Raw genomic sequence first — 27,237 nt, forward strand, 5'->3', positions numbered from 1 at the left:
TTCACATGCAATAAAGATTTTGTTTCGTGAAGATACACTCTTAAACTATGTTGCATCTTCCCCTTTCCCATCAGTTTTTTTTTTCTTTCTTAATACTTGCAACTTTGATCAAGGTCTTCAGAATACAGCCCTGTTGTTTGCTTGCTTTTGCCTTTTGCACATCCAAGGAAATGGCTTTGGTGGAATGGTAAGGATCAAGCCATGGTTTGTTTAAATGCAGTTATTGAACAAGCCACCTTTGGCTGAACTCACATCTGTTATGTACAATTTTAGGGTTTCCTAAACTTCAAAAAGAGGTATGGATATCATGCTAAAATGCTAATATCACATTTATTAAAATGCTAATAAAAAAGCCTAAAATCTAGTTCAGCCAAAGGTGGTTTATTAAATATACCACACTTAAACAAACCATGGTTTGATCCTTACCATTCCACCATCGTGGTTTGTTCTAATAATATATCACCCGCCCCCTCCAACAGGCCCTTTTCCCGACATGCTCCTCTTTGAGAAGTTGCAACAACAACAACAATGGCTCCGCCTCCTTTCTCCCCTTATTTTCCTTTCCTTTCTTTGACCCGCCTTCCTTTCCGCCCCTAGCAACAGGCGCACCCGATTTCTATTGGCTGCCCATTCGTGGGCTCCGCCCTTCCATTGGCTGCCCGGGCAAAGAAGGCGGGGCGGCACTGTACGTGTTGCCCCTCCCTTGCTCTTTGGGGCTCAAAGTCGGGAATTGTCGGCCATTTTGTGCGAGAGTTTTGAGGCGGTGGAAATAGAAGGCAGCAGGAGCCGGAGGAGCGGAGCGGTTTCGGCTACAGCTGAAGGTGGGGTGAGCGAGGCTCGGAGCTGTCCTTAGTGCCGCGGAGGGGAACGGCAGAAGGGGCTGGGGGAATAGAACGGGGTTGGGGGGGGGGAAAGGGGTGTGCCGCCATGTTGTGCCCCATTGAAAAGCCCAAGATGGGTGCCCCCCCCCAGGGTTTCGAGGGTGGAGAGAAGAAAAGTGTTCCCCACCGGCACTTTTTATCGCTATTTGTGGAGATACAATTCCCCTTCATTCAGTATTTGTATGTGTGTGTGTGTGTTTGTGGTGGTAGGGGGAGGAAGGATTTATGTCTAGGGTCCCTTCCCCTAACTTGGCGCCCTTCAGAAGTTTCGAGCCGCTCGTATATCGGGCGAAGAGCCATATAGGCCTTTATAGAGGGAGGAGAGGCTGGATTGGGCCTGGTTGGATGGGGGGGGGGGGTCGAGAGAATCGGGGGCCGAACTTGCGATGACTTTGCTGAATAGTTCATTTGGAGCGGGGGGGGGGAGGGTTAAGCCTTAGGGGAAAAAAAAAACCCTCCGAAAATATCTGTGTAGTTTGTCGGGTGCTTTTTGCTTAATTATCCCTCTCCTTGCATTGAAGACTTTTCCGTGAGTACAACAGTCCTCCCCCTAGTTCGGGGGTAGGCATCCTTGGCTCTTTTATGACTCGTGGACTTCAACTCCCAGAATTCCTGAGCCAGCACAGCTGGCTCAGGAATTCTGGGAGTTGAAGTCCACGAGTCATAAAAGAGCCAAGGTTGCCTACCCCTGCCCTAGTTTAATAGATGCCCCTCCCCATTTGGAGATTAAACATCCCGTCTCTTTAACAGCTCGGCAAGTTGCTTATTGGGCGAGAAAGGAATGAAATTCACTTTTTTTGGGGGGGGGGATGGCGGCATGGAGAAGAGGAAGACCAGGGAACTGGTAAGGCTTTGCTTGGTTTCCTTCTCTGGAGGAGGTGGTTTGGGAAATTCCCTCACCCCTCCCACCGCCAGTTGTGCGGTGCTTGGAAATTCCGTGTGTGGGTTGTGTTGTGTTGTGTGGACGTGTCAGGATGAGTGGGCTGTGAGGAAAAGAATCCTGATGGCAGACTTCTTCCTTGTTGGCAATGAATGGTTTACTAATTGGGGTAGATGATTAACAATGCGAACTGATGAAACTGATGTGCAATGTTTACCTTGGATTGTTTGCAGTGCAGAGTTGTGCAAATCGATTCAAGGGGGTGGGTTCCTTTGTGTGAGGGCCCTCTTTCTTGCAATAGTTTCTTGGCTGTTGAGAAGATTTTTTTTTGGAGTAGTGGAATGATAGTGTTAACTAATGTAAATTGCCCTCTCCCAGCTTGTATCTTTCAGATATCTTGTAAAATAATGTTAGTGTTAACTAATGTAAATTGTCCTCTCCCAGCTTGTATCTTTCAAATATCTTGTAAAACAAGACTTAGTTTTGGCTGGTAGTGCTAATGGCAATTGTGGACCAGCTTATCTGGGCACTGAGCTGAAGAAGGCAGGAATGGCGTTACACTGTTTTAAATACTTAAAATGCTTCCTCAAAACTTTCCTTTGTTGTAAGGGGGACTCTCAAGAATTTTTTATAAAGATTTTGGTTAGCTGTTGTCTTTGCACAGGAATTAGTTGATATATACTTATGCAAAAATGCTTCTGGGTTGTACTAGGCAAAATTTACCACTCAGATGGAAACTTATATAGACAATGGAACACTCAATGGAACACTCCTGTGGTTGTGAAAAGATTGCTCTTTGGGTGTTTTAATAGAGATGAATTGGCTAACAGAGAACAGAAACAATGCATTGGGCTTTGCTCACTCCATTCCTCCCTCGTTGTTGTTGTTGCTGATGGAAGAATGCAATTCTGTACACACTTTGGCTTAGTGGTGATAAGAATCCAGATGTAATGCAGTAAGTGTGTTTAAGCAAACATTTTCTGAAGATAAGATCTATACAACAGTGGAAAAGCTTACTCTTGTTGGTTATGGGTTCTCCCATCTCTGAAAGTTTTAAGAGGCTGGACAGCCACTTCTTATTGGTTTCATTGATTGCTTATAGAGGGTTGGATTAGATGATTTTTGTGGTCTTCTCTGGTTGTTCTGAGTCTATGAATAGGCATGTGCAGAATTGGCCTTTTTGCACTTGTATTTTTGATATACCTTGGGTCAAACAGGTAATGCAATATATTATAGAAATATTGGATCAGGGTCTGGAGTCTCCAATTGAATCCTTCAAAATACAGTGGATTTGGGAGCCAAATGTTTCCAGAGTAATGCCGTCTCAGGTTCTGAATGGAATTGCGTTCCTTTGTTTGCTAGATGGTTCATGATCCTGTTTGAGCAACAAGTGGCAGCTCTGACTAGGAGGGGTTTTGTGCAATTACATCTTGTAAACTAGGTCTAGCCACTCCTGGATCAGGAGACTCTGCTTACATTCAGGCCTCAGTCACCTCCCACTTGGATTATGATAATATAGTCTGCACAGTCCTGCCCTTGGAAATCAGCTGCCCCATACTCCAACCAATCCTAGGCAGTGATGAGAATATCTCAGTATTCTTGGGTGACATTGTGTCAGGCCTGATTGCTCATTGGCTTTTGGATATAATTCATGATGCTAGTTGTCACCTTCTAGGCCCTACAGGACTCTGGCCTGCCTTCTGCCTCAGTCATTTTCCTGTCTTCAAGGTCCATCTGCATGAGAATGCCATCAGTCAGGGCATTGGCATTTTTGATCACTGCTCCCATACTTTGGAATTTTGCTCCTCCTTTCTGGGTTTTAGGAAGTGGTTACAACTGGTTATTCTATCAATTATATCCTGTTATTGACAATGTGAATTTGGTGGGTATGTTTTGGACATTTTCTTTTTGTATAATTTCAGTACTGTGTCTATTTGTAGGTTTAATTTCAATACTGTAAATATTTGTACGTTTATTATTTTTGAGGGATTTTTTTTCTTGATTTGGTTATTTTTCCGTTTGCTGTCCAAACCAGACTTTGAACTATGGACAGCATACAATAAATGAAACTAACTCAATATTTGATACAGGTAATAATGAATTTGTATTTGACATATCTAGACAGTTTCTAGATACACATTAAAGCCTTGTTGGTTATGGTACTCTGCTTTTAGAAATATTCTGAGTGCCGTTTCCCCCAGACATATAAATGTGTTGTATTTATATCATTTTCACACAAATTTATTTTAGTCCTTTATCAATTTAATAATCTGGACTGATTTAGTCTGTAAAAATAAATCACTTTTGATACCTTTTAAAATAGGGAGTAGTACACAAATATAACAAATTTTTGTATTCAGATAGTGGTTATATTTTGCCTCTGCCAACTTATTGTAAAATAAAAGTAACAAGATTTTTTTTTTTTAAAAAAATAAAACATTATTTGGAACGGGGAACTGTCTTTGACTTTCTACTTCAAATTTCATTTTAGAGCTGGGACTTCTACCCTTGAAGCCCACGTGCCGAGAATCTGATGTTGGGCTTGGCTTCGTGGCTGAAAACGGCAAATCAGCCCATGAGAACTACCATTCCTAGCCAAAAGAGATCCAATAAAAGTCAGCATCTTTTCTTTCAAGTCTGGCAGCAAGAAAGAGGACAGGAGGTGGACATTGTGGAATCTGAAAACAGAACTGAAAGGTAAATGGGAACCACATAAATTGTGTTTCTGGGAAAGACTGGAGTTCCGTTTATATACTGTTGTTTCTTTGGAAGACTTATTCCTTGTGTAGAAAGTAATGAAGTTAAAGAATCTGCCTTTTCCCTGGCAGCCCGGCCTGTGAAACACTCATGTGCTTTGAAGTTTGGCAGACCCTACTCTTCTAGCCTTCTGAAAAGCACTTAGACCTGGTTTTCCGCTGAGAGTTGAGAATAGGGTGAGGTGGATAAGAGGATTTATTGAGTATGTTAAGAAACTTCGCTTTGGTGCCAGGTTTTTAATGTTTGTGGTTTTAATAGACATATCTATTCTGCCCTTTAATGAGGTTGTTTTAATTACTGAGTAGGAGTTACCCAGAGCTGAATAGCAGATGGGTGGATATGTCAATGTTTTAAATCATAACTTTTGGACCAGTTTATTTTGTACCTTAAAATTCAGTAAGTAGTTAAATCTTTGTCTTTTATCAGCCATTAAAATATCTAATTGGCTGTTTCTTTTGGTTTTATACTGCATGGAAAATTGCCATGCAGTATTAATTTGATGACACTTGAGTTTTAGTTCCACCTTAGGCACAAAAGCCAGCTGGGTGACTTTGGGCAAAGTTCAACTCATCTTACAAGGCTGTTGTAGTGGGGAAAATGGGAGGAAAGAACATTATGTATGTCCACTGCCTTGAGTTACTTCTAAAGTAATAAAGGCGAGATTAAAAAAACCTAACAAATATTTAAAACGGGGCTGGTTTATTATCCAGTGAAGGTGCACCTTTACTGAAATAGGAAGAGGTTGATGGTGTTAAAAAAAAAATCAAACCTGATGGAATGTTGCCTCTAAGATTTTTGTTTCAGAAAAGCTCTTTTAAGTAGTTTATTGTGCTGTTTTCTAATTTGTTATGCTTTATTTAACAAACCATGGTTGGAAAAAAAACATAATTTACTGTGGTATGTGAAACAAGCCAATGTACTACGGAATTGAATTTCGTAGCAATTCTAAACCTCCAGAGGTATTTGTGTTGCATAAATTGTGCTATTACCTGAAATATTGACAAAATCGTTTTAAAGCATATTTTTGCTTATAAGTTAGTTAGATCAATATAGTAATTCAAAACCCAGGTTACATGCCAAATTTTGGAACCAGGATAATTTGAAGACTTAGCTATTTGATTCTAGCCTTTGCAATCTGAATATATTCTGGTATTGCCATTGAAGGTTTTGTTTTTTTTTTAACAAAAGAATATTATGGTTACATCATAATGCCATATTTTCTTAGGTTTCCCCTGACATGTTTTGTCTTTTCTTGTATCTTCCCAATCCCTGGATAGGTGACATTTAACTTGAAGATGGGAGGTGGAGAAAGATTCAGTGTTCCATCTGTCCAGTCCAGAAATGCTACCAAGAGCCATCAACAACTGAATAATAGAAAAAAGAGTAAAGATCAGAATTCCCATATGAAGAAAATTCACAAGAAAGAGAGAGGGCATGGCTGCAACCCATCATCTGTAGCATGGCAGGCCATGCACAATGAAGGAAAAACCACAGTGCATTTCCAAACCAACCAGACTTGGAAGCTTTATCCCACTCACTTTTCATGCCTCAAACCAACCAAAACTATGCTGGAGCAAAATTCAGTGAGCCCCCATCCCCAAGTGTTCTTCCTAAACCACCGAGCCACTGGGTAACTCTTTCATTTAACCCCGCGGATAAAGAAATCATGACTTTTCAACTTAAGACCTTACTGAAAGTACAGGCTTAAGTTCCACAGAAAATGACACTTCGTAGTTTCAGTATGAGTCCATGTTGGAGTCCATAATTCAAAAAAAAAGCACAGCATGCAGAACTAAGTCACCATGTTGGAAAGTAGTTGAATTGTGTAGGATGGTGAAAGGTAGCACTCCTTGGAAATACTCTTAATTAAATACTTCACTTTTGGGTGTTACTCTGTATCCATTTTTATGTGCTGCAGATGCATTGTTAAAATAATTTGATAGCCTCTAGACCAAATCTCAGTCATTGTTCTCTATATAAATCGTATTAGATAATTTTAGTTTTCTTTCTCAGAAAGTGTGCTCGACAGTATGTCTTTTGGGATGCAGTAATACAAGCCAAACAAATTTCTAATCACAATGGCAATGTAATTGCAAAATATGATTATTCCCTATACTGTGAAATTCTGTAAGTATTCAAAATCAGTTTTTGAGCTCTTAACCCAAATTGTTGTAAATTTCCTAATTTCTTCAAGTAATTCATTTTTCTATCATTGAACTGATGGGTTGGGCAAGCAAATACCCAAAACCTTGGGACTTGAAATCCAAAATTGTGGATTTGAAATGCCAATCTATATAAATGCTTGTTTAATTGCATGCCAATTATTTTCATTATTGATCTAGTTCTTGTACAATCCTTATAATGCATTGAAGATTGATACCCCTAAAATGTGCCAACTTGAATGTTCGTAATGACAGGTACTGCCAAAAGCTTCTAGTGTCTTTTTTTTCAGTGAATTTTATTAAGCTGTTTTTGATACGCATTCTGTATGTTTTGCATCATTTCCTGAAACTGAATTGCTAAGGCCAGTGTGTAATAGGGCAATCTATTATGTAAACGTGTTTAAAGAATTTGACAATTGTAAAAACATCTTCTATGGAGGGAAGGAAGAGCCATGTAAATAAATGTAAAACTTGTAGCATATGTAAATTTATTGTAGGCTTTCCTGCCAAAAAGAACTATTTTTAGTACAAAACTGCTGAATGTAAACAAGTCCATGTTAAATACATGGCATTTTTATAAAAAAAAATTGCTAAAAAAAAAACTTTAAAAGCACATATCGATGCCATTGCACTTGAGTATCAGTGAAAGAATGTGCTCAGCCTGCGTCTGTTTAGATGATAATTTGGATTTAACTTGGTAGAAAGTACCATTTTAAAAAGTTAGTTTTTTTGAAGGACGCAGTTCAGTTTGTTTAATGCAGACAAAAAAATCTTGATAATCCAGTAAATGATTATGCACTCTTTAGATTTCAGTCCTAATATACTTTATTGAAAACTGCTTTATTCAAGTGTGTTTGGGACTGGGCTGTAAGGTTGCATTTTCAGTGAAACCTCAACTGCATACTATAACTGTTGCATACAGTTGTAATGTACCCTCTGATGGTTGCTTTCATTTTGGATGTATAAAGTACTTTTAGCAGAAAAACAAAAGTATTAGAAGTTCCAGTGTCCAAAACGCCAAAACCCCATCTTGTATTTGTCAAAATATATAATAAAGTGTTTTTATAAGTGTTTGTTTTTAAACTATGTATTATATTGTAGCCCTTTTCTTAGCTGTTTTATATGCTGTCATTTGTTAAAGTATTTCATTATATACCATTAGAATTATTATTTGTCTTGTGTCTGAACTTTTCTTGGAATCAGCAACTTTAGAATTTGGTAGAATTTCAGATGTATTAGGCACTATGTATCTTGGTAAAAATAGATTATGTAAATAGATTATGTAAACAAACATTATACATAACAAAATGTTTAATGTTGCTAAATTTCCAACAATAGTAATGAAACATTTAGTTGCCATGAAATATATATATATATATATTTTAAAAAAGAGGGGTATTTGGCTGTACGTTGTTGCACATTTTAGCTACATATATATATTCAAAATGTTTTAGCAACCATCAAAACATTTAAAATATTCCCAAATAAAAACAGACTGGACAACTTGCTCAAAATGTAAACCTTACACCCAAAATGTATCCCAGACATTTGAAAATCGTTGTATCCCAGATGTAATTTTGATACTCTAAATTCTATGCTTGTTAGATATGAATTTGAAACAAATTTTAAATAAAAATCCTTAACCTTTTCTCCCCAGCAGTGTGTTGATTAATACTTTATTTATAGTATTTTTATTCTTTACAAACTAAAAAAGCAGATACAGCATTAAGGGACATCTTGTCCATAGATCTAAAGAAAGATACGAGAGGAAGTTGAAGAGAAAAAAGCAACCATGTGCATGAATTCCATTTTAATATGGACAGCTGCAGATAATTGGCAAGTAACCCAACGGTTTTGTTTCTTTCAATAGGAACCTTTAAATGGAAGAATTTTTATTTGTAAAGCAGAAGCTTTAACTTTGAGCTGTGAATCATGATAGATATTAAAAATGGAAAGTACAGATGGGCTAAATTATTTGCAGTTGGGCGTAAGGCGGTTATGATTAGCCCTATCTAACGACCATGAGAGCAAATTCAATTTGTTCTTCATATATTACTGGATTATAGTATGCTGGATATATTGAACCAAATAAGCTTAAGAGAAACTATTTGTGCTGCTTAATGGTACCTGTATTTTAATTTGATTGGATGTGCCAATTTTAATTCTGCTTTAAACTTATTACAGTATGAAATATATCTGATGCATAAGAATGATGCATATAAAAAAAAGGGTAAGCCACCATTTTTTTTCAAGTTAGAAAAATAGGCACTAGTTGGCTATACTGTCCTACCTAACTGAACAAGATGGTTTAAAAAATATTAACATTCATAAACAATTTTAGTTGTTTTGCAGCTCAGGTATCTTATACAATATGTCATAGCAATGTTTAGTTCAACGTTCAAAGCTGTATGGGCTTGTTCTGGGTGTCAAAAATTTGACATGGCTGTTAAGAAGAACATGATACATTTTCAACAGTTTCCTGTTTGAGGGAAACTTCCATTGGCCTATTATTTCACTTACGGATGAAATTTAATCTTTTTGTGAAAAAGCCAAATTTAGTAAAACAAACAGTGCACAATTTGTTCAAGTTCCCACTTTTTTATTATATTATTCTGGATCCGAGGTTTTATTTGTTTCTTAAGTTCATCACTCAGAATCACAACTGGCAAGATGAGCAGTTACACAAAATGTTTGTATCAATGCTTCAGATCTGAGGCAGAATTTGTTCTGGCACAACATAAAATATTTTAAACTTGTCTTTCTCATTAGCTAATGAAACTGAAATAATTACTGCTCCTGTACTGAACAAACAGCATTGGTATTCTCCTTTAAGTATGAACACATCCATCCTCAAACAATACTAGTTAAAACTACAGTAGAGAATTTACGTGTTTCTACTTTTTATTAGTTTGTATGCTAGATTTACAGCAAGCAAAATATAAATGGGTCCTCCTAATCAAAACAGTGATGTCTTAAAGTAGTACCTGGTATTTTAAAAAAACATATAAAAATACCTTTTTTGGAAGCCTCTATAAGAAAGGAAATATAAAGTTTATTTCCACAAGTTTCTTCTGGCCAGAGCTGCACAGTAACACTACAATTTTACACTTTGCTTTAAACTACATTAAGGAGAACTCTTAAAAAAAGCAATAAATGATTGCATAGCAGGACATTAACTTTTAGTACTAAACAAAAATTAGGCTATCAAATATACAAAGATTCTAGAATCACTCCTTCAGCTTACTGAAAAGCCAACATTTTAAAAGGCATCCTTACTCCTGAGCAGTTTACTGTATATGATGAATATACAGTATTAAATTTGAAATTAATTCTCTACAGAAACAGAGGTCCATTGATACTAAAATTTCCTGCTAAACAGAAGTAAAGGGCCTTTGAAGTTTGATGCTGACTTTCATTCTTCCAACAGAAAAGCTATGTTCTTGGTACAATATTATGGTCTTCCAGAGAATACTTTTATACCATGGCAACTTTCCACAGTCTAATTACCAAAAGCAAAAACAACATACCAAATAACCCTCATAATCTGAAGAGAAAGTTAATGTATAAACTCAAAATTGTCACTTCTATTTAGAAATACTGCTAATGAAACCCTGGGTACTAAACAGGTAAAGCCAACGACTGTACTTATAAAAACATTCATGTTGAGATTTAGTTTATACACGGTGCATTCTGAGATGTTTATTTTAATTTAATGCAGCAAAAAGCCTTGCGGAATTTGCTCACTAAACCTCAAAGCCCACTACATTGCATACAAATATTTACCTAATGATTTAACTGAGTATTTTATTTTTGGAGGTTAACATATTAGAAAAAAGCACCTGGATTTTGCCAATCCACAGCAAATCATTGTGAGCCATTTCTGCCTTTTCTAACTTATTCTCAGGACCATCGCTTCAGAGGTTATCAGTATTTCAATGTCTTTCAGATGCCCAAGGAACCAACCATTTTGGCACAAGTGTCCACAACAAGCCAACCTTTAACAACCTTTTGAGTGTTGACATTTTTTTTAGCTCATAGCAATCACTACAGCAAAACAACTGCTCAATCTGCTGGCTATGCAGCAGAAATTAAGCAACAGTGTAACCGTGATGATCAAGGTAACATTGATATTTGAAGCATAAGACCATACTTTTTTTTTTCTTTACAAAAATATACATAAAAACACAAGAATCTTAGTAGCTGCCCAAGACATTTAACAAAGTGGACTCTGTTGTGTAAGATTATCTGTATTGTATTTTTAATAGTAATAATTGCCTGCTCCAGGGATAACTAACAGAATTATTTTAAAGCAATGTTGCAACATCATAACTCAATTGTTTTATCGAGATGATACATGCCTAAAAACAAAATACACTGTTTAGTGGCCACTGGACTTGGGACTAGCCCATGATCTGGATCTGGATTTTGATCTAGATCTAGACTGCGATCTTGACTGAGATTTGGATCTAGCTGATTCTTTTTTCTTTGATTCTTTTTCATATCTTGAGCTGGACTTATAATGTGCCTTAGAATCCATTTTAGAGTTGTCTCTAGATTTAGTGCAAGATGTAGACCTAGACCGTGATTTAGCCTTCATTTCTTTTTTGGCTGGTGACTTAGATCCTGATCTTGAATTGGACTTTGACCTTGAAAAAGATGTGTTACGGTGTTTGAACCTATCAGAAAGAGGAAGATAATACATTTCAATATGGTCAATCTCATTAGGTGTTGTATTATCTCACATTAAAATGGCTTATTGTTGCAGGCACAGGCTTTTCTGATTTTGAATGTGTTATATAAAAGAATGTTTACCTATCATTATCTGAACGACTTCTGCTACGGCGATGTCTTCCAGCAGGTCTACTGCTAAAAAGGTACACGAGAAAAAGTAAACAGTGGCATATACCTTTAGAATTACTCACACACCCCCAACTAAAGATTCTTCAGTTGTACTATTTCTGTTTTCTTCAAGGATGCACTATTTCTGATCGTTCATGCAAGGTACAACAATTTCCATGCATGTTACTGCTAAGGTGACTTGGAATCTAGGTGTCAGACAGTCAATGAGTTTCCTCTTCATTACAGGCCAGCATAGGTCAAGGTAGTACAACACTTACTTTCTGGGACTATAAGATCTGCGATAGTTGTAATCAAAAGAACGGCTTCTTGACCTCCTTTCATAACTGCGACTTCTTGAACGCCGGTATCTGTCATAGTCATCATAACGAGATGAGCTGTACACATTCCTTCCTTCCTTCGCTTTCATTTGGTTTGGTGCTGTTGGGGAAAAATATTTTTTAATTAAATGTTAATATCTAATGCAGGGGTTCTCAACCTTGACAAATTTAAGACTTGTGGACTTCAATTCCCAGAATTCTGGGAGTTGAAGTCCACAAGTCTTAAAGTTGTCAAGGTTGAGAACCCCTGATCTAATGCAACAACTTCTATAAAGGTTGGATACTGAAAGTCCAACTGGGATTGGCTTTGAATACATTTAAATGTGTGTGATATTTAGGAAAAGCTCAGTAGTTTTTAACAGAGAAATCAATGGAGAGCTTGAATCATTTATACTAGCCCCTTTTCTTATTGATTTGTAAGCTAACTTGTGCTTAATGTTTAAGCTTAGTATTTCATATTAGAGCCCAATAACTGCACAGAGGGCAGAAGTGCTCATCTGTAACTTATTCTGCTCTTCTATTCTTTTGAAATGTCTTTTAAAAACTGCAAATCTATTCTTTTTGCATCTATCTCTCCCTTATCTTTGTCACAAAGTATCTATGAAATTTCTTACAAGCAGCAAGCACTGAGTTTTAACTATGAATTTCTCAAATCTTCTTGTATAGGCGATCAAACTGATGGGCATCATAGATTTGTCTTGCAAATTCTTATCTACGTGTATTACAATACAATTCAATCTTGCTGGATGAATCTGAATTTCAGACTGAGAATCTGTTCTGAATTTATCAATGTATTAATTCTGTTCCTTGTGCAGAAGTTTTCTGAGGAACTTCTCCTTTCTTCCTTGGATGAACCTTTTAACAATCATTCTTATATATTCTTAACTGCAGCAGGCCTCTGTAATCTGGTATTGATCACACAGCTGAAAAATTGGGAATGAAGCACCTAAATGTGAAAGTTATGTAGGCGGGGAAGAATGTTTCTTCTTTGTGTTGAAAAGTAGTTGCCAATAGAAAGCAGACAAATTCCAGTTAATTTTTTTTAAATAATATCCACTAATTGCTACTACTTGCAGCTAGGAAGGTTTTTATGACTTCCTTGTCTAGCCAAAACCCTGGTGTTTCCTTGTGGTCTCCAATGCAAGTAATAACCCAATTAGACATTGTTTTACTTTTTGAGAAGTAGCAAAGGTTGCTTAAGTGCTGCCACTATATCTTGTATTCTGGATTCAGACAGCTTGTGATCAAAGAGATGTTTACTGTAGGGAAATTTGTTGTACATACTTGCTTCATATCTTCCATGGTAGTTGAGTGACATGTCTACAATCACACTAAATGGATATAAAATGACTAATAATGCCAGGGGAGGACACTTTTTCTACTCTTATCTAACTAGTAGACTTTATATGATTTTTAAATATTGATTTGGAAAAGTCCATGTAGTCTTGTTGACTGCTTATAAGCATTTCCATTAATTATTTGTGCCCACGTAACCTCTCATTTTTAATATATATTCTTCTAAAATTACAGATATCGTACATTCTAATCAGAATATTGCACTATATTTTTTTCCAGAACCTTATAACAGTAAATAGCAAATATGACATTTCAATAATTTGTGTATGTATGTATTGTGGCTGTGGCAGAATAATTCAAACAGCTTTATGTGCTATGTTTCAGTATTAATTTTCTGACAAACCTCACTTAAATGTAAAGGCAGTACATACTTTTCCGATCTCCTTGAGCAAACTGGATTTCTATCTGACGGCCACAAATCCATTTCCGGTCCAAATTATGAAGGGCATCTTCAGCGTCCCGGACATCTTCAAATGTGCTAGATGTTAAGGTACTTGGAGGTTTTAAGTATTTGCAATTATATAATAAATTTTTACTTTCCCATATTGCCACTATAGCCTTGCAACTGTGTCCTCATTTTTGTATGTTCTACAGCATAACGAAGATTAGCTGATATCAGTAATGTCAATTTGCATTTGCCTCAAATTAAATTTTAATTTAAAAAAATTGGATTAATGTCTTGTTTCATCTACCGGTGTTTAAAAAAATCTCACCCTGAAGTATTATTTTTCTTAAGAGAGCTTTAATATAGTAACAGTGTAGCATTTTCCAGATGAAGCTAATACAGGCAATCCCAGGTCTAAGCACCTGCTCTGTTTCCTAAATGTCTTTAACCCAAAATTGTTTTCAGGTTGGGACAGACTATTGTACTTGTGCTTCTGCCTATTAGGGATGGGCATCAAGAACAAAGTTGCTTACAAAGTTTAAAATTATGACTTCAAAATTGAGTTATGGCGAAGACAGATTTCTAGCAAGGAGAACCCAATTTAAGGAGAATCCTCTGGAATTCAATCTCTCACTGTCCTGAAGGCCAAGTGATCCAACTCAAAATGGCAGGCAGTGTTGTCCTTCTACTAAAGTGGCACAAGGCATTCATGAACTGCTAAAAAAGGTATATATTGTATTAAAAATACACATACTACTTTGTGATGCTCATGAAATCTTTTTGTAGCTTCAGCGATTTGTCAACTCAAAGAACAACATCCGCCATTTTGAATGAGATCACATTGCCAGTCAGCCAATCTGCCGTTTTAAACACTGTAAAAAGTGATTTTGCAATACCTTTGCCATTTTTTAATAATCCTGTTCCTCTCTAGAGGTTGTCTTTAAGTTGGATGATCTTAGCCCAGGGACTGCCTGTATTAAAATTAATAGTTTTTGTTTTCAATGATTGATTTAAAAATCACTGCAAAACTATATAAGACTTTATGACAAAAACATGCTGGAAAGTTAAGCTCAAGTTGCACATTGCAAGCCCCTAAGTGAGCTTACTTGATTAACTGTCTCTTTGTGTCAAATTACAAATATCCTATGCAGCAAATTTCATCTTACTGCAGATATCCTCATTTCAAATCAGTAATGATTAGTTGAAATTGTACTTTTCTATAAAATGCACAGACATCATGGTTATTTAGCAAATTATTACAGGGCCATAGCTAAACTAAATTAAAACAAAAAGTATTCGTTAACCACTTACACAACCAGCAAGCTCTTATTCTGTAGGATACATCAGGTAAGGCTCCTTTTATCTTGGCCACCAGTCAACTTCATCTTGACCTTTAAGTCTTTAAGTGCTTTTCAGAAGGACTTGAGGTGCTTGGTCAAAAGTGACAGATGGCTTTATCTTTATACTTTGATAAACAACCTTTTCCCCCATTTGTAGATAAAGCGAAGCTTTTTCTCCCATTATGGCTTGTCCTTCTTCCAGCTTTTCTTTATATTTTCTTTTCCCAAACTTTCCCTTCTCTTCAAGCCTGATCCTTAAGAGGTCTTTGGCTTGTCTACTTGCCTTAATTCTTGAATTCTACTCTAAAGGTTCTTTCATGCTTTCTCTTTGGGGTCGCCATTACTGTACAGCTTTACACTCTGAGGCAACAACAGAGGACAGTAAATTAGGGGACAATAATCAGAGCAAGAATTTTCACCTCATTTTATACAAGTCTCTTCTTGATCAAATAAACAATAAAATATCAATCACATTTTGCTAAGCATTAAGAATAAATTTACTAGAAATGCCCAATATGCTGAACTGCAGTAATAAACTTTGGAGGCAGCAGCAAATGCCATTTCCAAACCAAAAGCACAAGTCTAAATATGAAGCCTGTGCTACAATAATGCAATATATTGTTTACTATAGTTAAAGTTTTCTAAGTATGAAAATTCATTAATGCATTAATTTTCTGGAGAATGGAACACACACAACAAATTACAAATAACACAAGAAAACAGCCTTGTCATTTAGGTTTGTTACCTCATACACAAACGTGAATTTCAAACTTCAACACCCTCTCACCAATCAGTCATCTGAAGAAAGGATATTGAACATAAGCAAATCCTCTTGGACGGCGGGTGTAGAAATCCAAGGGTACGTATACATCAACTATTGGACCATATCGACCAAATTCCCGACGTAAGTCTTCAGACCTGCAAATAAGACTTAATGTTTGTTTGTGTTCACAAATTAGAAAGTGGAGTAGAAATTAAAATACCTATGTGTATAAATACTTATCGACCTGGGAGTACAATCCTATGACTTTGGTAAGTACATCCCACTTATTTGTTACAGAGTATGAACTCCACTCTAAACTTTCCCTTGCCAGCTTGAAGTAAGAACCCAAATTTTAATAGAATATAATGTAGCAATACCTAACACAATGTATCATTCGTGCTAAATATTTATTAAGAATGTAACCTTTGGAGAGAATAAATTCAAACATGTAAATGACTACCAGCCAGAGATATACAAAAGTTCTTGCATCAGAACATCTGATTTCAGGTGGTTTGTTATCAAATTGAAACTTGCATGACTGGTCTGGAAATATTTGATTGGACTTCCAAACCCCATTTTGTGCACGGGGCATATTTTTTTTGTGTGCACGCTCCTACAAACCATAAGAAAGACTGTATGATTTCACGCACCAACTCTAATAACCAGAAATTTGACCGTTTACTAGATGCAAATAAACATCTCTGGAGAAAAACAGATTTGCTATAGATTTCAAATAAGTTCCCTAGTAGGGTTCGGAGAGAAGAATCTGGGAAAAATGTAACTTAATGTAAATCTCCAAATATAATCCAAGATTGAAGAAAAAAAAATGTAGGTTTAGAATGTGCTAAAACTGGAATTATACGTATTATCGAGGAGCTATTTTAATGAGGCTAAATTCGAATAAAGGAAGTAGTGGATATAGCAAACATGCAGCAGTGCCTTGCAGAAATGAAAAAAAAAAATAGCAAAAACTATTAAAAAACCAAAGGGAAGCCGGCAGAACTGCAGATAGGGGGAAAGAAAAAAAAAGGGGGTGAAAAAAATTAAATGCTTTCCCCACCCCACAATCTCTCAAACACAGAGGGGTCTCATCATTTTACTACTGTTAAGTGAGGCGATATTCCTGATTTCACGCGCTGCTCTTCGTAAGTCTCCTTTGGCGCCAAAAACGAGAAGTTGGCACACAAATGAAGCGAGCACCAAGTGGCTCCTTTCACGCGTCTCGCTTCGCAGGGCTCCTGGAGGGCTCACGAACCGTTCGCCCGCCCCGCATTTTCAACAACGAAGACCCCAGAAGTCCTGACAGTGAGAACAATTAACCAGTGGAACCACCTGCCTCCAGAAGCGGTAAATGCTCCAACACTGGAAGTTTTTAAGAGACTGGACGGCCATTTGTCCGAAATGGTGTAGGGTTTCCTGCCTGAGCAGGGGGTTGGACTAGATGACTTCCAAGGTCCCTTCCAACTTTATCATTATTATTATTAACGGGTGAGGAGGCCACAGAGCAGGAAAACGACCGAGAAGGCCTCCAGCAGGCCTGGCCGCAGCAAAGGAGCGCCTGGAGACATCCCTCCCCCGAAGCAAGACCGGGACGCGGGAAATACCGAGGCAACGCTGAGGCGATCGCGCCTCAGGCCTACCGCGCCCTTCCTTCCCCGCCTCCCTCGCTTAACACACACACACACACCTGGTATCGTCGGCCACGTTTCGCACAAATAGCGAGGTGTTCGGCGGCCGCAGGTAGCGAGACATGATTCTTCCGGGGGAAGGGAAGCGGCCCGCCGGCTAGAGGCGAAGGGCGAAGCCAAGAGAGTCGAAAGGGACCCAGGCGCTGAGGAGAAAGAGGCACAACAGAGAACGACTCGGGGCAACCGCCTTGTGGCGAACTCTCGCGAGAGTCGGGCCGCGCGCGCTAACGCGCGCGCGCACACACCCCAACGGCGGGCGGGAGGGCGTCTCGCGCTTTCTCTCTTTCTGCCGTCGAGCGAATGGCAACGCGCCTGCGCCTTAGCCCGCAACCGTCGTGCGGAGGCAGGTCTCGCGTTGTTTGACGAGCACTTTCCGGTCGTGGGCGCGCCTGCGCGGTCGGGTCCGACCGTGCTTTGCCGCCTTTGGGGCGCGGGCCAGGGTCGGGCCTGGTTGTGGAGAGAGATTTTTTTTTGGGGGGGAGGAAGGAAATGCAGAAAGAAGAGAATGTGAAAACGCGTCTTTGGGGAACGTTCTTGGCCGTTTGGTTTGTTGGGCTGCGTTTTGTAAAAAAAAAAAAAAAATAACATTCGCTTTCAGACGTGGTGATGTTGCCTGGGGTTTTAAGGCGTCGTCGTTAGCATTTTAAAAGGGGATATTGGCACTTTTAAGTATAGGTCTCTTTTAAAAAAAAAAAAAACTTAAGGAAAACACGTTTTTTGCTCTGGGCCGAGATTGCATTGCAGCCCCAGAGGATGCTGGAAGAAATGGATCACGGGTAGGCAACCTTGGTTCTTTTATGACTCATGGACTTCAACTCCCAGAATTCCTGAGCCAGCATAGCTGGCTCAGGAATTCTGGGAGTTGAAGTCCATGAGTCATAAAAGAGCCGAGGTTACCTATCCCTGAAATGGATAATGTGGATCCCTTTCGGTTGGGATTCTGGTTTGGATATAGGATGGAGATAGTGGGATTTGGGAAAAGGGCTTCTGTGTGATGGCTCCCTCTTTTTGGACCACCATTCCGGCAGAGAGAAGACTGGCTCCCATCTTGTTGTTTTTCCAGAAGGACTTGAAATCTCCCTCCCTTTCTCCCCCTCTCCTTCCCTCTCTCCCTATCTCTATCATCTACTTTATAAGGCACCCTCCTACTGCAAGGTAATAATAATAATGAAGTTGGAAGGGATCTTGGAGGTCATCTAGTCCAACCCCCTGCTCAGGCAGGAAACCCTACACCATTTCAGACAAATGGCTGTCCAGTCTCTTCTTAAAAACTTCCAGTGTTGGAGCATTCGCTGCTTCTGGAGGCAGGTTGTTCCACTGGTTAATTGTTCTAACTGTCAGGAAGTTTCTCCTTAATTGCTTCTCTCGTTGGTTAGTTTCCATCCATTATCACAAATCCCACAGTCACATGGCCACATTTTATAATGGTTTTGTTAGCAGGCTTGAGGAACCCATTCAGAGCCTATCAATTTGCTTGTTTGACTCTGTTGCCCCCACTATGAGATGGGGGTTAAATTGTGGATTTTTAACTGAAAATCCTTGTTTGGAGTCATTGTGTCTACTTAATAAACAGAGAAGTCAAATAAGTAACATCTTTAATCTAGTTAATCTGCAAAAAGTCTACACAAAGCTCAGGGATTTTAAGAATAATTAATATATATAATATTTGGCGTTCCACATCTCAACTCTTAATTGCAACAAAACCCCTTTCAAAAGCCTGAGAAGGTCCCAATATCCAAGTGTAAATAAAATAAAAGAAAACCCAAGTTTAATATGACCAAGAGATGCCATTTTTCCTTTACAAAAAGCAAGCTCCAATACATTTCAAATGCCAACGATTTTTTTTAAAAGCCACCCCTAACTATATAGTTTATAACAGAGAGTGTCAAATGCTTCTTTATTTAAGTGCTAGGAGCTTTATGTATGTATAATCATCCAATTGAAAGAAGAGACTTGTGAAATTTTATTCAGATTTGATCAGCAAATAAGCTTCTTAGTTCACAGATGTGTATTTAAGGTCTGCTCTTCTAAATGACGTCGTGAACTCCTTTGCAGATATTTCTTACACCAGAAGCCCCACCACTGCACCAGCGGCAGTTATCGCCGCTTTGGTAGCGACACCAAGGCCTGCCATCCCTAGGGTGAAAAACAAAAACAGGTAACAGAATTAGGAAGATGAAAAACAACTTATCAAATGTCCTACAAGTATCTGAAAACAATAATGTTATATCATGGAGACTTAAGTAAGATCTTATGCAAATTGAGTTAGGGAAAATAAGCCACACATACAGTATAGAAGTACTGTAAATGCAAATAGTATAATTACACATTGATCTTTTTATTATCTGCTTAAGTACATAGGTAAGTGCACCCTGTACATTTTTAGTTCTTACTGATTTTGAGTTTCTCTGTGTATATGCTCGTTAAGTCTTTATTTTCAAGGCACTCAAACTTCACATTCAGCAGGATAAAAACAGCTAAACTCAACATTGCTTAATTATTGTTACATTTTTTTTCAAAAGTTTGGCACTGATACCTTGGTTTTGGATAGCTCTTCGACTATCATTCAGTCTTAGTCTGTGTAAAGTTCATTCTCTTGTACTCTTGTTCAGAACACATTTTAAAATGCAAAATACTCTGTTCACCTGTTAAAATAGTCATATGGACATATCGTCTATTCATCCTTGAACACTGTTGATGCTTTATATATTTAACTTCAAAAGCTACTTTGCACTTGGTGATTTGACCTGTATATTCTGTGTTCTTCAAGAATGTATGTCCTATAATTACTTATTGGTTTTGCATACTATTAGTACTGTATACTGCATTGGAGGATTAAATGGGTAGCTGGGCAAAGAGAAATGTTTCATGTTTAAAAGGTGGGGCCTCTATTCTGAGTAGTTTTTTCTTGTCCTCTCACCTTCCTCCAAATGTTCATTTGGTCAAGTAGAAACTGCCATTTGTTTTGCTTCCAGGAAAAACAGAAAACGTAAATGCAGGCAGGTCTTTAAATATTGGAATGGAGAGAAACAATCCAATTAGGTTTAGAAGAAGAGAGAGGTGTATTTGAAAATATATTTTTTTAAAAAATAACCCTCTTGTCGAATCAATGTAATATTTTTTGCAAGGATGTTCATCTGGCCTCAAGAAACTAATTGTGTATCTGCAAAACCAGATACACAAAAAACCGTGCAGAGCTTCATTTGTACCATCGTAGCCACCATCTTGATCTTTTGGACTACACCCTTCAAAAACCCCTGGAAGTAATTGATTTTTGAAAGGGAAGTGTCTTGTGAGAAATCCGAAACACAACACCAACCTCCCTTTCATTGTGTCCTTTCAGTAAGAACGTATGTATGTTCTTCCAAAGAAAACGGGAATCCTGGTGCTAATGCTACAGTGATCAAAGGCGATCAAACCGGTCAGTCCTAGAGGAGATCAACCCTGACTGCTCTTTAGAAGGCCAGATCCTGAAGTTGAAACTCAAGTACTTTGGCCACCTAATGAGAAGGAAGGACTCACTGGAGAAGAGCCTGATGCTGGGAAAGATGGAGGGCAATAGAAGAAGGGGACGACAGAGAATGAGGTGGCTGGATGGAGTCACTGAAGCAGGAGGCGTGAGCTTAAAGGGACTCCAGAAGATGGTAGAGGACAGGAAGGCCTGGAGGAACGTTGTCCATGGGGTCGTGATGGGTCAGACATGACTTCGCAACTAACAACAACAACAACTGCTACAGTATAGGTAGTCCTCAACAACAATTCACTTAGTGACTGTTCAGAGTTACAATGCATCGAAAAAGTGATTTACGACCATTTTTCACACGGCCATTGCAGCATCCCCAGAGTCACCTTTTGCGACATTCTGACAAGTACAAGAATAGGGAAATCCGGTTCACTTAACAACTATGTTGCTACCTTAACAACGGCAGCGATTCAGTTAACTACTGTGGCAAGAAAGGTAAAATAGGACAAAACTCACTTAACAAATGTCTCATTTAGCAACAGAAATTTCGGGCTCAGATTTGGACAACCACCACTAGATGGCAGCAAAGGGTTAACAAGCAAAACTCAGAAGAAAAAGACTTAGCTGACAAAAACTAAAAATAAAATAATAAAAATGATATAAAAATAGTAAATAATAAATTCATTATTGCACTTTGAGTTTTTTCTTTTTAATTAATGAATTTATTATTTACTATTTTTATGTCATTTTTATTATTTTATTTTTAATTTTTGTCAGATGATATGTGTTTGTCCCAAGCCTTTTTTAAAACTCAGTTAATTGTCTTTTATATCTGGGTACTGCCATCTAGGATTCTGAATCTCAGTTTTTTTCCTTGGCCAAAACGCTCCAAACTATTTCTAGTGGTAATGTGGAACATCTTTATTTCTGCCCAATTATGGCTGGCATGGAGCAGCTTGACAGACCTTGCACAGTTCAGTCTTTGGATCTGAGTTCCAACAAAACATTTTCTCTATTTTGCACATCCCTTATTTGAAAGCTACATACTGTGGAAGGGTGAATCTACCAAGGTGGCTGGCTAGGAACCTGAGCGTCCTTGTACTTGAGCCGTTTAAAGAGCCAGTGGGGTATAATGGTTAAGAGACCAAGACAGAAATTGGGGGCCCTGAGTTCTAATCCTGATTTAGATCTTTGGGCCAGTCCCTCTATTAACCCTAAAAAGAAGGCAGCCTTTTCCAAAAAATTTATTTTATTTCTCACATTTTTAAAGTGGCCATTTCCCTCACAGAAGAATTCTGGGCAGTGTACAATAAAATATTAAAATATAAGAACAATATATAAAAATTAAAAATATAAAAGAGGCAATTTAAAACACTTAAAAATAAAAGTTGAAGGGAGGGCTGTCAAGGTGCCAACCAGCCCCATAGTTGTATACTCCTCTGGGCTACTGCGAGTCCCCTGGACTGCAAGGCAATCAAACCGGTCAGTCCTAGAGGAGATCAACCCCCATTGCTCTTTAGAAGGCCAGATCCTGAAGTTGAAACTCAAATACTTTGACCACCTAATGAGAAGGAAGGACTCACTGGAGAAGAGCCTGATGCTGGGAAAGATGGAGGGCAAGAGAAGAATGGGATGACAGAGAATGAGGTGGCTGGATGTGGTCACTGAAGCAGCAGGCGTGAGCTGAAATGGACTCCAGAAGATGGTAGAGGACAGGAAGGCCTGGAGGAACATTGTCCATGGGGTCGCGATGGGTTGGACACGACTTCGCAACTAACAACAACAACTGGGCTACTTGTGCAAGACTTCAGAATTGGACACCTGTCTCACTTCTGGTGGGAAAGTATTCCATAGGGCAGGGGCAATGACAGAGAAGGCTCTCTTCCTAAACGCTGTCAGTTGGAATTCTTTAACTGACAGGGTCTGCAACATAGGTTCCCTGCTTGATTGACAGGCAGACGTAATGGGACAAAGAGGGTTTTGTAGATAGCTTGGCCCCAGGCCATGGAGGGCTTTAAAGACCATAGCTGACATCTTGAATTGGACCTGGAGGGAAACTGGCATTCATTGCACCCACTGGCACCGTGGAGCAAAAGTGTTACGTGTCATCCCACGTGGTTGCATTCTGCACCAGCTGAAGCTTGCAGGTACTTTCAAAGGTAGCCCCTATAGAGCGCATTGCAATAGTCCAAACAGGAGATGACCAGGCAAGAGTGGAGAGCCTCCCTGTCCATTTTTGGTTCCTGTTGATAAATGTTGCCTAGAAAACTGCAGGGACTTGCCCAGGTAGTAACCAGGAGTCAGGACTGATTTGAAGGCACAGATCAACCCATCAATTGCCATTTTAGGACTTACATTAGGGTTTCCCACCATGGAGCAATAAGAAACTGTCGTCCACTGATACCAATTATGCAAAGTCAGCTGAGTCCCCACAAAGAGTATTGTGGGTCACACATGGTCCTGGGAAAGCAGGTTGCCCATCCATGAGAGAGAAAGGCATGTTGTAGCATACCAGGCTGACATTTCCTCTTATTAAAACGATATAAAGCAGACATGTCAAACATGAGGCCCGGGGGCCGGATGCGGCCCGCGAAGTGGTTTCATGTGGCCCGCGAAGCCATCCTGGAAACAGTGAGGGAACGGCCCCCACTGCCTTGGCCCTGGCCCAGGCCAGCTGGGAGCCAATATACAATTTTGTGGTGGCCATCTATGCTGAAACACATTCAGTCTTAGCTCCACAAGGCCGTCTGGAAACAGCGAGGAACCAGCCCCTGCCGCGTTGGCCCAGCCCCCTGGGTGCATGCTGGGGAGGTGTCACCCTTTGTGAGGAATGAAGAAATGGACCATTGCCTGGAAGTGGCCAGCAAATGGCCCTCGCCTACTTCACATATCCGGCTTGATGGGCTCCAGGGAAGGAATTTCAGCAAGCAGTGAGGCTCCTCCAGTGGATCATGCCTTGGCACTTGCCCCGGTCCCACCCCTTTCTGCCGGAGACCCTCAGATCTGTCCCACTCCTGCCCAGGCCCCCACGGGCACCCTTGATGCGAACGATGTAGAGCTGGCCACGCCCACCCAATAGGCTGCACCCACCCCATCCACCCCCCCAAGGGCAACCACAATGCTGATGCGGCCCTCAATGAAATTGAGTTTGACATCCCTGATCTAAAGCAATAACATTCAGCTTCTGTGTTCCCGTTGGCACCTTCCCACAAGCATATAGGCATCATTTTTTCAAAATCACAACAGGCTGGTAAAAGGCTATGGCATAATAAATGGCTGAGCCACTACAGGTTTTGCGGCAACAGGGCAAAAAACTGAAAAGTGATACTGACCAGCGGATTGCCCCAGGGCAACGAGGCTTCCAGCGGCCACACCACCCCCGCTGGCGATGGCTGCGGCTGACATCATCTTCGCTGCCAGTGATCCAGCAGCAATGCCGACAGCTGTGAACCCCACGGCACTCAGCATGAGCGGGGCACCGATAGCTGCAGCCCCTGAAAAGCATGCTGTTAGTTACTGCTGCACAGACATAACCCAGACCTGAGATAAATTCATATCACTGGTTTATTTACTGCATTTTCTGCCAATTTTTCTTTCCACACCTTATTTCTCACCAGCCATTCAATCAGTTGCATGGTCAAAGGGAATGCATGTCTCCTTAAAGCAGCGGTTCTCAACCTGTGGGTGGGACCCCATTTGGGGTCGAATGACCATTTTACGGGGGTCGCCGAACAACGCAGTCTGCCATTTTTTCCCCCTTTTCCTTAGCTGTGCTATTCCCTTTTATTCTATTGGCTTTTGAAAGCCAATAGAATAGACTCTCTTGAATAGAGTCTAATTCTATTAGCTTTCAAAAGCCAATAGGAATTGTCCAGGCTGTCTCTGCCTGCTGAGCCCGCCAAAAGTCCCATTCTGCAAACGGTGCTGCAAGTTGTCTGCAGCGAAGGCGAGCTGTCTGGAAGTTTCCACCCCTCCCTGCTGAGCAACTACTAAAAATGTAAGTAAAAGAGGGCCAGGGGTGGGAGGTGGGAGGCTGGTGGGCGCAGGGAGGGTTGCTGGCGCACGTGGGGCCCGGTGGGTGCCTTACCTCCCTTGGGCTGGGCCAGCTGGTGGCCCAGCCGGTAGTCAGCCTGCGCTGTCTCTGCCGCTTGCCAGCTACGCCTTGGCTGGCACAGGGGGCGGCACCGCGCATGCGCGGCGCTCCCAGGCAGGGAAAGTCCTCGACTTATGACCGGTTGGGTAGTCCTCGACTTACGACCAGTTGGGTAGTCCTCGACTTACGACCAGTTGGGGGTCGCGGCATTAAAAAGGTTGAGAACCACTGCCTTAAAGCAATCCGATGTTTTAATCACTTCATTGGCTTTCTAAATTACTTCACTTGCCTATATGTCCCTTAAGGTCTAACCCAGCTCTTTTATGACTCGTGGACTTCAACTCCCAGAATTCCTGAGCCAGCCATGCTGAGGGGAAAGGGAGAGGTTTCCAAGCTGAGCCATGCTGGCTTAGGAATTCTGGGAGTTGAAGTCCACAAGTCATGAAGGGGCCATGGTTGCCTACCCCTGGTCTAAACAGAAACAGGTACAACCTAGCCCAGTAGTGGTTTTACTCACAGAAGGTAGCTAACTAATCCTTCAACAAAAAACAAAGCTGTTTCTCAGTGTTGTGCTCTGTGAACATTAATGACACACTGACGATATGGCACTGTATAGAATATAGGAATCCATGTGGGAAAAAAGGAGCATATGCAGGCAGGCCTCCACTTACTACCACTTGTTAAAATGGCAATGAAAAAAGCGACATGACCGTTTTTCACACAAACTGTTGCAACCATTGCCCATCTCTGGTACAGATTGAAGACTGCCCTTATTGCTGAAGCTTCCAACCTCCCTATGGATCTTCAAATCATTTTTGTTAATAGTAACAATTACTTGGGTATTACAGGTTCTTGATGCGTGTGCTTCTTAAAAGCTAGAAAAAAAAAGGATGATCCTGCTCAAGTTCCATCAGCACTAGGAAGCGCCACCAAATCTAGAGTTCTCTTTTCCCAAATTAAACATCTTGTTTGTACTAAGAACTGCTCCGCTAATGCAAAATTCTCCCACCAATATGATGACAATCCATTAAGCGATATAGAGAAACAACTTACCAAGTCCAAGGGCAGCCCCTGTTAGCAAACCTAAGGGAATAGATATGTGCCGGTCAGATTTTTGACATATATACTAAGCTTCAAGTAAAAGATTTGCATTGCCAAGGAAAGTCAAATTTAACACTTCTCAATGTTGCAAAAGAAAGACCGGATTTTTTGGAAACCGCTTCTGGACTTTGTGCTTGAAGTAGAAAAAACGAATAAGTTTGTTGTTATAGAAATGGCAATTTTATTTTATTATGTAAAAGTAAAAAGTTGAGGTTTGATGTTATGCTATTGCATCAAAGGGAGTCAGAAGTCAACACCTTTTCTTTCTCTTTTCCCCTCTGCCCCACATTTTTCCTTTCCCTTTTCCCTCCCCTATTTTCCTACTATTTTCTTTTGTGTGTTTGCATTATATATTATAGAGCAATAAATAAATAGACTGTTGTAAAAGAAAGATTGAATTTTTCCATAACATCATGCGGGTAAAAAGAAGTTGGGCTCTGCTGACATGCACACACACACACACACACACTTCCCACACTCAGACACCCCCTACCAAGGTTGCCTCTGATGTGAAGTGTTAATTTTCCCTTTTACATGGCCAAGTGAACACAGCCATTGTAACTATATCATGCAAGGTTGACAACATCTTTATGACTAGAAAATCAATTGGACTTATTTCTTACCCATCCTCTTGTCGATGCCCCTGCAAGTAAAAAGCAGAAACTCTGGTAAGAAAATATATTCTATAGCTAACAACCTCTGACTGCTGACCCAATGCCTTGAAGTCCATTCAACCATTATCTCCAGAACTGAAGTTTCCAGCCATTACTATGTTCTAGGCAGCCTAGTCACCGAATCTGAACATATTTTCCCTAAGCCAGCCGAGAACTACTGATTTCCCACTCTATGCTCAAAACAGTCTGTAACCCAAAAGGAAACCCAAACTGCCTGGTACCTTGTAAATGAATAGTAGAGGAAAAAGAAGCAGGTTATTCTTACTAAAGCCAGCTGATACTCCTCTTATCAAAACCTACCCTGTACACTGGCTTAAAAACATTTCCACAGTGGGCATGGCTAATGACAGATATCCAATAGCATTGCAGATAATTCTGGTTTCGTTTCCATGATAGACCATCCAGCCATTAAATACTGACCCAGCCCTTATATCTTAGTTTTAGGTTTTGATTTCCCAAGTAGCATTTTAATTTCGATTTCCCAGTAGAGGAAAAGGATCAAGGACTTCTCTGTAAG

General features: G+C 39.7%; 3 protein-coding genes across 10 annotated transcripts; 1 reads left to right on the forward strand and 2 right to left on the reverse strand.

Moving 5' to 3' along the window:
• The first annotated feature begins 666 nt into the window (after positions 1–666).
• PNRC2 (proline rich nuclear receptor coactivator 2) lies at positions 667–8,328 on the forward strand. Its single transcript, XM_039363033.1, is given in 4 exon segments — positions 667–821; positions 4,253–4,458; positions 5,796–6,036; positions 6,039–8,328. Coding segments are annotated over 2 exon segments (411 nt in total). The 5' UTR covers positions 667–821; positions 4,253–4,458; positions 5,796–5,813; the 3' UTR covers positions 6,227–8,328.
• Positions 5,348–17,619, reverse strand: SRSF10 (serine and arginine rich splicing factor 10). 7 transcript variants are annotated; one of them, XM_039363031.1, is made up of 6 exons: positions 17,389–17,616; positions 15,752–15,856; positions 13,585–13,688; positions 11,798–11,957; positions 11,493–11,543; positions 5,348–5,882 (listed from the first exon to the last, which is right to left on the reverse strand). In XM_039363031.1, exons 1-6 carry the CDS (start codon positions 17,451–17,453, stop codon positions 5,876–5,878), a joined length of 492 nt encoding a protein of 163 aa, XP_039218965.1. In that variant the 5' UTR covers positions 17,454–17,616; the 3' UTR covers positions 5,348–5,875. The 7 variants fall into 7 exon arrangements, with proteins under 7 accessions (XP_039218965.1, XP_039218963.1, XP_039218966.1 ...); XM_039363029.1 differs by having other exon boundaries at positions 11,493–11,546; XM_039363026.1 differs by lacking the exon at positions 5,348–5,882 and adding an exon at positions 9,263–11,356 and having other exon boundaries at positions 17,389–17,619.
• Positions 17,620–18,967: 1,348 nt separating this feature from the next.
• Positions 18,968–27,048, reverse strand: LOC120316890 (interferon alpha-inducible protein 27-like protein 2A). 2 transcript variants are annotated; one of them, XM_039363035.1, is made up of 5 exons: positions 26,942–27,048; positions 26,670–26,689; positions 25,999–26,028; positions 24,185–24,346; positions 18,968–19,525 (listed from the first exon to the last, which is right to left on the reverse strand). In XM_039363035.1, the coding sequence occupies exons 2-5, from the start codon at positions 26,671–26,673 to the stop codon at positions 19,452–19,454; spliced, it is 270 nt and encodes an 89-aa protein (XP_039218969.1). In that variant the 5' UTR covers positions 26,674–26,689; positions 26,942–27,048; the 3' UTR covers positions 18,968–19,451. The 2 variants fall into 2 exon arrangements, with proteins under 2 accessions (XP_039218969.1, XP_039218970.1); XM_039363036.1 differs by having other exon boundaries at positions 26,986–27,021.
• Between the last annotated feature and the right edge of the window lie 189 nt (positions 27,049–27,237).

The sequence above is a fragment of the Crotalus tigris genome, unplaced genomic scaffold (genome assembly GCF_016545835.1).
Source record: "Crotalus tigris isolate CLP2741 ecotype Arizona unplaced genomic scaffold, ASM1654583v1 scf7180000019504.1669754, whole genome shotgun sequence".
NCBI lineage: Eukaryota > Metazoa > Chordata > Lepidosauria > Squamata > Viperidae > Crotalus > Crotalus tigris.